The 15,263-nt window shown below is 29.5% G+C and overlaps 1 protein-coding gene across 1 annotated transcript; it reads right to left on the bottom strand.

The window, feature by feature from the left end:
• Positions 1 to 203: 203 nt before the first annotated feature.
• On the bottom strand, positions 204 to 14,264 carry LOC132924624 (proton-coupled amino acid transporter-like protein CG1139). Its single transcript, XM_060989036.1, has 8 exons — positions 13,462 to 14,264; positions 12,831 to 12,981; positions 10,000 to 10,229; positions 9,224 to 9,308; positions 7,913 to 8,242; positions 4,722 to 4,903; positions 1,762 to 1,976; positions 204 to 994 (listed from the first exon to the last, which is right to left on the bottom strand). Exons 1-8 carry the CDS (start codon positions 13,662 to 13,664, stop codon positions 663 to 665), a joined length of 1,728 nt encoding a protein of 575 aa, XP_060845019.1. The 5' UTR covers positions 13,665 to 14,264; the 3' UTR covers positions 204 to 662.
• Between the last annotated feature and the right edge of the window lie 999 nt (positions 14,265 to 15,263).

The raw sequence follows: 15,263 nt of genomic DNA, 5'->3' as shown, positions 1-15,263 counted from the left end.
AGTAATTTATTTATTCAAATACTGATTTTTGGTATTTTTAACGACTTCGGTACTTGTACTGTTATAGAACGTATTTATACGAAAACTGCATGCATCACCCACGAAAAATGATATACAAGAGACCATCATAACGTGTTTTTTTTTGTCTCCGTTTAAATCATTTACAATATTGGAATAAAAGATACAAACAGTCGTGACAAACATTTAATTATATAGTAATATATTTTTATGTCCACAGATATATACAATAATTATATATACTAATACTAGACGGCAATCTTCCTGTTATCGGCAAAACGTGTGAAGAGGAAAATTCAGTAAGCAAATCCTTTCGAGATTAGCCGTAAAGTCGGAATATAATATACCATATCGATAATATAATAACCGTTAACGATTTCGAAACACCTACTCCGAATTCATAACTGAGAACATTTGCGTTACCTATTGTCTCTTACTCTTTGCACGTAATACCTATACAATATTATGACGAAATTGTATTTCAACCGTTTTATTGTGTTATTAGTAACAATTATATATCTGTTTATCTGTGGTTACGTCAATTATTTAACGTTATCGCGTTTATTTATACACAAAAACAAACCAAAAAAAAAAATAAAAATAAAATACAATATTAAATCGTCCGCGCGGAAGTCGATCCTCCGTCAGACGGGAGGCGCCGTTAAGTCTCCGGAGGCCCTGGCCACGATGTCACGGATGTTGTAAAATGCGCCGCCGACCAACGCCAACGAAGCGAACACAAGTAGTACCAAATTCTTGACGTGTCGCATGATTCTGCGACAGAGGTTGCCGCGGGCCGGCGGTTCACATCTGGCCGCTGTTGTGGCCGTTCCGCCGTCACAGTCGTCGTCTTCGTCGGACCAGTACCAAACGGTTTCCATGGCCACGGGCACCACCAGGCCCAGCAACGAGAACCCGACGGAACCCACGAGCGACACGAGCGGTCCGATGTCCGGCACGGCAACGGCCACCATTACTGTAATAAATAGAATGATATTCAGAAAAAACGAGACACACGCGTGTCGAAAACGTATCTAAATAATTAATAACTCATTTTCATGCGGTCTATTATTGGACCGGTAGTATTACATTTTGTAACTTTGCCTGATAATATTGGATACTCGCGTCTCGCTTGTATAACATAATATTATATTGTCTTGATTATACCTATTTTTATAGTTGTAAACCTTTATTACACTCTTATCAAATTAATTTATTATGTCTCAAATAGTTAAAACTGATTCTTAAACATTTTTTTTTCATTTAACTTGCAACTTGCAACTTTATGTATTTCAATAATAACTTAACGAGTTAAAAATATATGTGTATTTTTAGCTACACTTAAGGAATGGCTTAAATTCAAAAATTGAAACATTGAACATTAAAATATTCAGCATGGGCAGTGGACAACAGTATCATATAGTTTTGTAGTATCTTAACACCACGCATACATTTCAAAGTAAATATAACATAAACTTAAAAGCCTGTATTTTGTGTCACGTATCTGTAAACTAAAATTGTAATTTTTAAATCTAAACACATTCGTAAAGACTTCAAAAATCTACCTAATTATGGTTTTTTTTGTAAAAAATATCAAAATAAAATGTAGGTTGATTTGGCCGAGAGCTAAAATAAATTGTACAATTTGTCCAGTTCCCGTCAAGTGTTCAAGACGATTTTTTTTTTGCCCAGTGATCATAATCTTATAGATATTGCGTATATACTATGCGTATTTATGCTTACTGGTGCCGAATATTAGGATGAACCGCATGCAGTAATAGTACGTTGTTAGCCTTGGTGAAGATTCTTCGTCGTCCCCGCTGTCAGCATCTCCACCCTTAGACCCAGCGAGCTTGCTACGAAGTCCTTGCCACGCCAGATCTGTGGTGACGGTCAGTTGGAGTCCGTACGTTAACAGGATACCCAAGGCGATCATGATTTTGATAACTTCCGACAGACTGATATTGAAATAATAAAATTATTATAATATATTATGTTAAGTTGTTGTATAATTAATTTATATCTACAATGACGAACTTCATCTGAATTTCATAATTATTACGATCAGCAGTTGTTAATATATAGTTAGAATAGTAGCAGATTATAGGCTGAAACAACCCAAAAGGATGAGAGGGTGGGCGTTTTTGAGATTTTTGGCCAAACCAAGTTATGCACAATATAAATTACATACTTATAAATTCAATACATATTTTTTTAAGGATGGTGGGTTATTTTGTGGTTCTGTACATGTTCAAAACATTATGATTTCTTTAATTTTTCGATTTGGACTACAAGTTATTCAGTATGTTTTACATATTTGATTGTTAATTTTTTTATGCGTTCATATCGTATATGTATCAACTTAATTATTGTTAGTACATTATTTAAACTACTAGCACTGAAATTCATTAAAATAAATTAATTCTAATAACAACGATGCTGGTAAAATCATATTAGTCGATTAAAAAACAAAATCAATTGTTTTCATGTATGATTGACAATAGATTAAAATAAGCGTATTGAGCATGTTTGGTGCACTGGTACGTAACTACAATTAAAATTATACAACGATCTTAAATGATAATATTATTTATTTGTGATTATGTTAAATAATTTTTAAAACGGATGTCAGAAAAGGTGTCATAAATCAAACGAACAGTTAGTGGGGGACGTGAGTGCACGGCGGTTCTGACGTCGTACGAAATATTTAATATAGGTATATACATAATGAAAATATTAAAAACCAAAATCGAAATTATGTAAATCGTATTCAACTGAGTTCAAGGACCACGGGTTTTTAGTACCTATACTTATATTATCATTACGGTTAGGTTGTGGAGACAGTATTTCAGAGCATTGTCGTTGTATCGTCGAAGACAGTAAAAACATAGCAATTCTATAACCAGTATATAATTCTAGTGATAGAATCAGAAATGTATGAAAGACAGTCGACTATTTAAATTGACTAGGGTAAAAGGAGAGCCTATATTATAATATAAATAAATTATACCACTAAACACACAACAAAACCGAAAAAATTATGCCTTTCTTCGATGCATAATATACAATAAGGTGGTTCATACAATACTGGCTAATTTAAATTCTCAACTCATTTTTATTTTTTTTGAAAAATAAAAAAATTTATCAATAGGAAGTTATAATTTTGTAAAATATAGAAAATTTTATTCAAGTAAAAACGGTTTTAGGTAACTATTTACGAAGAATTTCGTGTTTAATTCTATTTAATTTTCTCCGTTATTAATTAATAATGAGGAAACATTAGCTGACCGTAAAACAACAGTAATAACCATGTACTACTTAACCTAACAGCGATTTATATTCATAATATTTGATATCTATTAATTATTAGCATTAATACGATTATCATGGATTGTGACCGTTTCAATTTATATTTATCATAAGGTACCTCTTATAATGGTGTATTATACATTTTTATAGTTTTTTATTTTCCATTCATTACACGTCTACAGTATTATTTATTTTTTATTATTATTCACTACTTAGTACTTATTTTGTTTGATTAGTCTACTAATTACCGCTTAATTATTTTGAATAACCTTATATAGTTGTATATGTTTCAAAATTTCCCCGAAATATTATATGTAGGTATGTAAATAAATTCAATTAATATGATATTATTAAATTAACTGTAAAAGATACATTGAGTTCTTCATTTGCAATATGCTTAATCGTTTATAAGTAATAAATATAGAAATTTTTTTAATGATTTTATTTATTATATTTGAATTATCCATTTTCTAATTAATTATAAATTTTAAAGAATATAATAGTTTCACTCAATTTAAACAATCTTTCAGTCTGAAATGAGCAGTTATATAAATGCTACAGGTTTTATAAACACTAAACATACATAATATATTACATCTACATTACAACAAACAAGTATACCTAAATTAATTTAGTTTTAAGTGATTAATAATTATTTTGATGCTCAATACAATTTTTTTATCGATGAATTGAACTTAGGTTTAGTAGATAGTATTTGTTAACTTAATAGAAAAAATAGGTAACTTTAGGCAATTAAAACTGTGTTAAAAATTGCATTAGTTTGCATTTTTTTAATAAGTATAAATCTATATTTATACCATTTATTATCGTTTCAGTTTTTTTTAAACAAAATATTTTTCTAGAAATCTCAATGTAAAGTATGGATAATCGCAATTGAACATTTAATAAATATATTTCTACTTTTTGATGTTCATTAGTCTAACGTTTTTTAATTAAAAAAAAAAATTAATTTACAAATATTGATTGGGGAAAAAAGTGTGTCCATATAAATATATCATTCTGTATAATCTATCTAACCTACTCTAACTGCGTAGATACCTATAGGTTCTTGAGCAACTGGTAGTTTTATACGAGAAATATTATACGACATTATTTTAACATTCTTGTAACACGTGGGCAACTGCACGGGAAACGGTTTCGTGTATAGATTTGGAAAGTTATTATTATTATTATTATTTTTTTTTTTTAATAAATTTCGTAGAGAAACGCATTTTTTACCGGACCATAATATTATTATTATTATTATTATTTTGTATTTATGTCTTGGATCTACAGTTTTTTTTTTTTATATTACTTGAATGGCATACGACATGTCGTCATAATTTATAATATGCCTAAAACAGTAAAATGCATGTACGAATATAGGTACTAACCGGTTATCCTGTGGCAGGTTAAGCGATACGCTGCCCGCGCACCGGTCGCCGTACCGCATGTAGCCGAATAGCCCCAGCGCGCTGTTCATCGTGACTATGACCACCATGGCCCGGTGCAGCGTATACGCGGGCGGTCCGGCAAGTTCCAGCGGTCTGCTCATCGCATTCTCGATATGCAGCAGCTTTTACAGTGTTTATTAGGACCGGACGATGACACGGGCGGACCGGCACATGCAACGAGACACAACAGGTTACGCAATATTATTATAGGCTTAGTAAACGCGTAATGTATAATAAAATAATACACGATTCAATATGATGTTCCATACTATTACAAGGTCAAGTTATTATTTTTAACTCAATTATTAATAATATTAGTTAATATATGTACCTGTAGGAAAAAGTTTAAAGTTAGTAGACATTTTTTTCAACTTCTTATCAAGTTGTAACACTAGTGTACTTTATTTTTTTATCAACACAAAACTATATATAGGTAATATGGTTATACAGCATTTGTCAAAAATGTTTATCGAACAAAACCTAAAATATTATTTTACATGAAAATAAAATCAATTAAAAAGTAATAAAACAAAATAAATTAACTTGGATAAAAAATGTAATTAATTGGATTTCACGTCAGAGTTGGAAAAAATATTATCTACATAATTATTCGAATAAATACTAGTTCGAATAAAAAATTATTCTAATATATTTCAAATATGTAAAATAAAAAATTATTATTATTATTATACGAATGATATTTTTATAATTATTCGAATAAAAATTTAATTGAATAGTTTTCAAATATAATGCTAATACAAAATACAAATATATTCGAATTCTTTACTCTCTAGTCTCTTCTTTAAGTAATTCTATATTTGTTTCATTTTAGTATTTTTTTATGTATTTCAAATATAAGAAGATTTTAAATCGTGAACTTAAAATACAATGCTAACTATTTGAATACGTAAATGTTTTAATTACCAATATATACTAACCATATTGTGAAATAATCATTCGAATAATTTTTGATTAAGTAGATAGTTAAATTTAAGAAAACCCAAAAGTAGCTACCTAGTTAAGTTAGAAAATTAAAATAATATAAGTTTTTAAACTTGACTTCAACTATTTAATTTGTTAATGTCAGCGAAGCACAATTATTATAATGTAAAATAATATTTATTATATTTATTAAAAGTATGGAATAGTAGTCCAATGGTTGCATATCGATGATACAATTTACATAATATAGAATAATAGACATAGTTTTGAAAAAATAGCAAACACAAATAGGATAATATTTACCTACATAATAGTATTATAAGAGAGAGAGAAAGAGATTGTTCAACATTAGCAATCCTCACTTTACAGAAAAAAATTGGTAAATCAAATTATTGTACATCTCAATTTTGTATTTAAATAGGGTAATAACAAGCCACGCTATTTATTGCGTAAAAGATAAAAACGTAAGTGACTATAATAATTATATAAGTAAGTATTTATTTTCTTTATATGTTTTCACCTAATAGTCAAAAACAAATAAAGTCCCTTATTTTGTATGTATAAACAAACAATTTGCAAAGTACTTAAGTACTCAACATTTAACAGTTTATTTGGTAAAATTCAAAATTAACCGAAAAAATCGAAAATCTACATAATATATATTATTTATTTACGATAATTTCCGGTGAATTATATTATTTTCATATTTATTTTTTTATTATTTATTCATAAGTATTTATACGTTAGCAATTACATACGTTACATATGTATAAATTATTGTAATTTATTTAAGCCGTATTACTATTCCAACATATTCAATGCGGCTTCAGATCTAAAAACTAAAAATCAATAAATAACTGTCGTAATATAAAAAATATATTTTATACATCATTATACTATGAGCAATAAACCAATCATAGTCCAGAATCAGAAAAATAAGCAAATCGTTACAATAGAAAATATCATCAATTTTATAATTACAGATAACCTTTTTAAATTTATTAAATTCAATATTTAACCTACACCAAAAGGCTCCGCCCCTTCAATAAGGACCAATTTATAATTCGGTGATCCACTGTTACGATTTAAATTATGTTTTTATTACACATACTCAAACTAACATTATTATTTGTGAAAAAGTCGATACATCTGTAATATAAGTAGGTACTAAATATATTTTATGGTTGTATATATCATGTTTATAGTATCATTCAATCACATTTATGGCCCAGTTCAAAAAGTATTTAAATAGAGATTAAATACTATAGTATATTTAACCTACTACTAGGAGTTAGACTTATTGTTAAGACTTTTATGTAGACATAAAGAATTATTCAATTTGTATATTTCACAAACAAAAAACTCTATTTACCTCTTGAATGTTAGCATTTAATATTTTAACGGCTTCGTGATATTCTATACTTATTAATAATGCTACTACGTGTTAATTAATCCTCAAGATGTCTACTATAGGATCGTAAAACATATTTTTAGGTCGACATTGAACAAATTAATGATATGACGATGACGTCAATATATTTAAAATTTAAAATCGAATTTAGTATTTTTAAGAACTTTTGATATTGAATAATGTATAACATGTTGATGTCTATTCGATTTTTGAAAATATCCCAACAATTTAATGGGGATCTATAATTGAATAATTCAATCTATAATATAATATTATTACTTTTTAATTTTTTATAGGTACTGGACAAACTAAAATTATTATATAACATTAATAAAACTTTATAGGCACAAACAAAGAAATCAATTCCATGTATCTCCACTATTTCTAATAACTATAGTTTAAAAATGGTGATGTTATATCCCCCATTAATTGGTCATAAGTCATACCTATGAATGTATTATATTGATTTTAATATTTGATCAAATGCTATTGAATTATTTAGTCTACATTTTTTAAACACAGGTATTATGTTACTTTTAAAAACATATATGTTATTTAACAAAACGTACATTTTTTAACAATGATATTTAGTTTTTGTTGTACCCCTCTCGCATTATTTCTAAATACGCCCTGCCAATGATTAGTGAGTGTACGTACTACCAATATATTTTTATCAATTAGTTATAAAAACATTGGAACTAAATTTATTAATAATTATTAGCTTTATAAATTGTTTGATCATGTTCGTGTAACGTAATATATTAACTATGACTGTTACCATTCCAACGCCTTCCAACGAGCACAGGGCACTGCCCGTGAACAACGACCACCGGGTAGCCGGCCAAACGATTAGCTTGGCTTGTTCCTCGGGAGCTAGTGGGTCTTGTCCATCGTCACCAAAGAAAATGAAGTAGAACACGGCCACAGTCCCGGCTAGCATGCAGGCGTTGGCGGCCACCGAGAACGGGACCAGATATTTGATCAAACGGACCATACCCACGGGGACGATAAGCACCGCGGCTAAGATCGGGTACCAGCGGATTGACAGTCCATGCACCAAATAGCTCCACGAGTCCTCAGCCGCATTGGCGGTGTGCTGATCGATGAGCTGAAACGAAACGAGCGTAAAATGTAACGTCATAAATTGTGTTATAACAATAATGCCATATTTCACGTTGTTGTTGTACACATGTAAATACAGTATGTTAATTAGTTGAAAAGTTATTAACGGCTGTAACCCTAATTCAATATTTTAGAGAATATTTTACAAAACGGGTTTTTCGTGTAATCAAAGACTCATTTTAATACGATTTGCAAATAATAACTTATTCAAAAACCGATTAAATTCTTTTTTTTTTAAATTTTAAATTTGAAAACATTCATTTTATATAGTTACTTATTGGTAGAATTATAAAATTTTGGCGTATTTAGAATGAACAAAATCAAATCACGACTTCAAAAATATAGTCATTCACATTTTATTTATTAAAATGCTAACGAAATTTCAATAAAAAACACAGTTAATTTATATACTTACTTTGAAGGTGCGTACTTATATTAACCACTATAATTGAATTTAGCTTACGTGTACGATCAAAAGTGTTTATAGGAAGCATAGGGGCTATGCTCACCCCCTTTACGCCGCCGCTATTGATGTTTTATATTTTCATTTAGGATTTTTTTTAAACAGCCATTAAGTATTTCTATTTTACCCAAAAGTTATAACTTGCATTAATTTATTACATTTAAACTGCATTTTGGTCTAATCAAACTAAGTCTTAGGTATATGAGAAAACGTTTAAAAATTTAATATTTGGATTATAGTTAACCTAAATAATAAAACAAATATAAATATTAATTATACTCTGGCCAGATTGCTGATAAGTGTCATTAATATTTTTAACTTATTATAATTTTAAAATTGTTTATAAATCATGATAAAATAGTAGCTATTATTGTAGCGTTATATTACATCAAATAATACGACATTAGAATATTCTCTTTTTTCCTTGAATTAAGGTTCAACATTTTCTATTAATTAACATGCTGTTTATATCCGATAACTGTAATAAGGTCATATAATACCTACCTGCTTACACGTACTGGCCACAATGCACACGTAGATAATGTTCACCCCATAATAGGTGGCCACCAGCGCGGTACTAGTAAAGTTTCTGTTTTTAAAGATGTCATTTTTCGGTAGCATCGAGATTGAAATCGAAAAAATACAAAAAAAAAAAATATGAGACAATTAATATAGGTACAAGTGTATTTATCAAAATATAATATTAATTAAAAAAAACACTATTCACTAGTTGTACCATCATATAGGTTTATTTTACTACGCTGTCACAATGAATAGATAGACGAAAGAAATTTTAATTTTATGATATCAAACTAATAAACCTTGCCAAAACTCCAATCTATCTTACCACTATTTATAATAAAAAAAAAGTATTTTCATTTTTATTTATTTTATACATACTTTTATTACTTTTTATATTTATTTATAACTTTTTATTAATTTACCTAATAATTAAACACACCCAGTATTATATAAAATAAAATATATTTATCACTGAATTAATTATAACATTGTATGTAATTTATTTTTTATTATTTATCTGTATGTGTCTTTATTCATACCATTACATAGGGTTTTATATTATATCTTATTACAGCCTATACATCACTGATAGGGCAGTTGAATATTTATTTTTTATTTAAAATAAACATACTTTATATTAGTTTAGATAGGTACTGGCTGTTTTATAATTAATTTTTAAAGTTGTATGTTAAAGGATCACTAAACATTTTCACTGTGGTGGAGTTGGTGATTTATTCGTTATCGAACAATACACGTACCTGGCAAATGGCGCGAGCCAAGCGAACCGGCCACGAGCGCGGTACTTAAATACGGCGGCTACGGTATCTGGATAGTCCATTGGAGGTAGTAGCAATTCGTTGTTTTCTTGCTGGTGTTTTCTGTCGACATTTTCATCATCTTCTCTTTTGGCTACAGTGTTATTGCCGTTCTGTTCAGCCAAGATGATGTCGACGTATTTACCGGACCGCAATGTCTGCGAGCACCTGACCTAAACCATAAACACACGTTAAGTCTAAAATACACTTATATTGGTGTCAAATATTTGTCTAAATACTTAATTAATACTATTTCTGAAAACTAAAAATTTAAATTGTGATTTTTTTTCACAAAATGTTATCGTTTTTAAAATGTCAAAACGACAAAATAATTGCATAGAATTATAAGTTAATTTGTAGGTATAGATGATAAACAAATAGTTTAATAATATTATTATGTGTGACTGTCAGTATGACTTATTAAAAATAAATCCGGATAACTCGTTATATGCTATATAAATACATATAATAGATGTTCAAAGTAAATACAAGTTGAATATTCAAACAAAAAATAACAATTTTAATTATTTAGTTGTAACTCTAAAAATAATTTTCGTACGGATGACTAAAATATTTCACCACTGCATATATTATTAATTGAAGACAATGACATTTTCTAAATATACATGACAGAAACCTATATTAACACTATTTTACTTTATGTCGGTATTACAGTATTAGTTTGTAAATTAATAATATCTTAGTAATAATGTAATATACGCATATGCAATTATATTTTTTTTTTTATTTGGCAAAAATAATTTTAACCTGCCGTGTTATAAATAGAAATATTAATTACTAATAGTAATATATACATTAATTTCAAAATATCCTTAGAAGTATAGGCTGACGGTCTGTCTTAGCTCATTTTTTCGTATGCAATGCTTTATTATTTGAATTCAAAATTAACCAATGTACCAATGTGACTCAATGACAAGGTATTTATTTGGGTGTGGCAATTTTGTCTACACATTCCAGACTAATGTAGAAATACTTAACTTAATTTGAATTGTTTAAAGGTTTATTTTAAATTCTACGATTTGACCATTAAATATAAGCATTAATAAATGATTATCAGTCAAAATACCAAGTTATAGGTACCTCATAAAATTTGAAAATATAATGCTCTTAAAATGTTATAAAAGTTATTAAAAAAAAATGAGGATGTCATTCTGTTAGTCACGTGAGCCTCTTAACTACCGACCTACTGTAAAACGGTGAGAATATATTTAATTATATTTATATTAATATATGTTATAAATAAGAAATATCTTAAAATTATTAATTAATCAAAAGATTTTGAAAATGTCATTAGTTATAGAATAATATACAAATATAAAAATGTGTGTAAAAGTTCAGTATACTATTTTTAAATGAAAACAAAATATAGAAAATCGTTTTTCTTCGATGAAATATTAATATATATATAACAGTTTCGTCAAAATTTGAATTAAAAAGTATGAGAATTTAATACAACGTTCTTCGCAAATTATTATAAATGTACTCTTAAATATGCTTAAGAATAGAAAATGTTCGCACTGAAATGTTTTTGCACATAATGATCAATTGATTTGTCATTCACTTCAAAATTAATACATCCACGGTTTTAATGTCCTACTCAATAATATATAATATTATATATACATATAAACAAAATCACTAAATTAAGGAAGAAAATTTCCTAGTTTTATTGAATATTAATTTAAGTTGTCCTCCTCTACCGTTCCTTTTTGGTGCTTACTACTTTTACCAAATATTGTATTCATAATATTATTTCCGGAATCTGGTCCACTCGAGAGTTAACAACTTGTTATAAGAACCCTGTCTTCTCTGTAGCCATTGATTATTTTAACATACACTGTGTATATTAAACAAATAATTATATGTTTTGCATACTGACTTTTTAAGCGGCCAATGTCCCAACGGTTATTGGGGAAATCATTTAGGTAATGCTTGTCACGCAACTAATCACTTCCATAATTCACAACGAAATTGCCTATATAAACCCTTTAAATTAAATTGTATGTACATCAGAGACTTTAGAGAGTTCCATCAATACGATTAAAAAAATGATTTATTATAAATTTTTTAAAAGGTACAATTTAAAAATTTAATGGCATTATTTAAATTCTATGTTACCTTCTTTAAAGATTTTTGAAAATTAAATTTGAGTCACAATAATATTTAATATTTCACTATTTAATTTTACAATTCTATAAAGTAGTTTATAAATTAATAAAAATAAATTTGAAAATAAGCGATTTAAGATACACATTTTTTTATATTTCAAATCTGTTTCATAATAAATTTCGTTTATTTTAGTTTTATCCGATACCTCCACGAAATATGTAACATTGTCGGGAGTACCTTATTACGATATTATAGTTATCCATGGAAGGATTTCTATTCCTTATGGATACATTTTCCGTTGCTGGGGTTTGACAACTAATGCAAAAGATTATTATATCAATATAAAAAGGCACGTCTAATTTATATATCTAAAACAATTATTAATATTAATATTGATAGAGACAAAAAGTGTCGAGGTATGTATATTTTTGTGGTAATCAAGTTGCAGGTGTATCAATATATTATCATGTATAATATTTATGTATAAAATGTAACAAATTTAACACACGCAATTGAATATACTGTTGGAAATCGATAGACATATTTTTCTAACCTGCGAGGGACAAAGGCTCCTTAAATGAAAAATCGAGCTTTTATATTCATTCTGGTTTACGTTTATCGAAACGCTTCACACGTATACTCACTATGCATGCCATCATGTTCAACACGGAAAAGCCCAGTATTGCCGTGCCCACGACGCCCATCACTATGCCAATGTTGTGAAAAGCCTCGGGCATGGCCAGGAACCCTCCTCCGATAGTAGCCTTTACCATGTGCATCAGTGCTTCGCTGTTCCTGTATAGCGATTTTAGTGCATCCGCCGGAAACCAAGAAAAAAAAGTGACGAGATTAGATTTATGTATCACAAATATTTGGTATTGTCATATTTTTTTTTATTTTCATTTCTTTGGAATGAAATCTCTGCTTGGCACCATTTTCCTTTCGATGTGCGTGGAAATCTGTGCCCAATCGCCCACGGATACGCAAATGGTTTAAAAAAAGCATTTTACCAACACGCAACACAGCAAATTCTGAGTTCAGAATCCGTTTTATTCTAAAATTTTTGATATTTATAGAGAATTGACCTATTATCAAATTCGAAGGAGACAATTCACAGTCGCTTGGGTTTTTTTTTTTTATCTTTTAATTTTGAAACAAGTCATGAGTATTTTAAAATCATAAATTTACTAATGCTCTCCTTAACACACATACACGCAAATACGCACTGAATATCGCATAATAATAATAATAATTATAATAATATGATATACTCACGATATCTTGTGTTTTTCGGAAGCCGGGATGCCGGCGGCTGCGGCCGACACTACCGATGAGGCGTTGGACATGAGACGCGAGTGTCGGCGCCGGCGACGCCTCATCTCCGATGCCGTCGGCGACCCAACAGCCATTGGCACTTCCGTGCATCGTTTGATGACCACGGGCTTGGGGCTCGTCGTCTGTGACTGTACTTCCACCATGGCGCAATGGTTTAACGTCGTCGCGATTTGCAGCGCACGTACCTTATTTGTACACCGGTCGCTCCCGCCAAGTCGACGAGCCTCGGGTCACGAATCTTTTGGTGCGCTGTCAGGAACTGATGTCGTCACCGTATATAATAATAATATATACTTTTGCAGGCAGTGCGGCGATGATGATGACGAGATGAAACACCTGCCCGCCCGGTCGACAGAGAGCTGCGTAATAATACTCGCGATCGACGACGGAAATATCTCGAAAATGTCGCGACAACGTTATTGCATTAATACCTAACTATACCTATATAATATTATTATATCGTTATTATTCCGTTGGTACAATTACGGTTACCGGCAGGTACTAACAATGTGTTCTATACATGATTTTAAATGTACACACCGTATGGACGCCACGAGAAAACGACACCATCGATAAATGTTATTTCGATAAAAATCAATAATAATTATAACGATAATTTGGTCGGGAAGAGACCGCGGCGGATTGAATGCGATGTGAGAAGAGTCGTCTCGATCAGGACAGTGTACGTATAATCGCTGATCCGACAGTTATCGCCAAAAATCCCGATCGACAGGTTTATTACATCGGAGGTTTTATTACAAAATAGATACACGAGTGGTATAAGGAGCTTTTTTTTATTTTTTTATTTGTTTGTTCGTTTGTTTGTTTGTTTATCGCGGTGAAAGGATTTACAGCGGCGTTGTCGGTGGAGTTGAGAGCGGGGAGATTAGAAAAAAAACCTACGAATCGATCGTAATATCATAGAGACTTACTGGTTAATCGTTTTATCTCAGAGATTAACAATAACAATAATATAATATCAAACGTCGCCACTGTTAACCACTGAGTATACGATAAATAATAATCCTAAAGTGACAGCAAACGTGATTTATTGCAATGCTGCAATGATGTTCATAAAACACGCATCACGATACAGGTATACGCTCTATATCAGGGGTAGCTAAAGTTTTTTTTATACATAGTTGATCTACTGAGAATATATTTTTCCTTTGGTGATAGACGGACGTAAAAAAAATTATTTTTTTTATTTTTTTAAGTCTTGCAACTAATATTAAAATAATAAATGTACTTATATAATTAATAATAAAATTAATAAGTAAAATTATATAAAAATTAATGTTTTAAATATTCTAATTAATTTCAAAATAAATTTAAATTATACTGTTATTAACAGTGTTAACAGTGGAGAGTGTCATTGTTTATCCGTTGGCCAGCTTATTATAATTTAATTTGGGAAATAGTAAGTCAATCACTACTAAACGAAGACGCTGCTCTAAATTAACCTCAGAAAGTTAGAGCTCTAGCTGTATCGGATTTTACAACTTTTATGCCATTTTAAACAAATTTATTATTTCCAAAATATTTATGTAACTGCTTTTACTTGATTTAAATAATAATTTCAAATAAAGTGGGATCAATTTGGAAATCATCCAAGACTGACCTTTTGATCACCCCGGCCTTATCATACCTATAGCTTATTATACGTCTTATTCGATGATATTATTTTTTACGTATTCTATAATGATGTTCGGCGGTAAACCGACGCGAGTATCGCTCTAATG

Source organism: Rhopalosiphum padi, chromosome 3, assembly GCF_020882245.1.
Source record: "Rhopalosiphum padi isolate XX-2018 chromosome 3, ASM2088224v1, whole genome shotgun sequence".
Classification (NCBI taxonomy): domain Eukaryota; kingdom Metazoa; phylum Arthropoda; class Insecta; order Hemiptera; family Aphididae; genus Rhopalosiphum; species Rhopalosiphum padi.
This window is presented reverse-complemented; position numbering and strand designations above follow the sequence as displayed.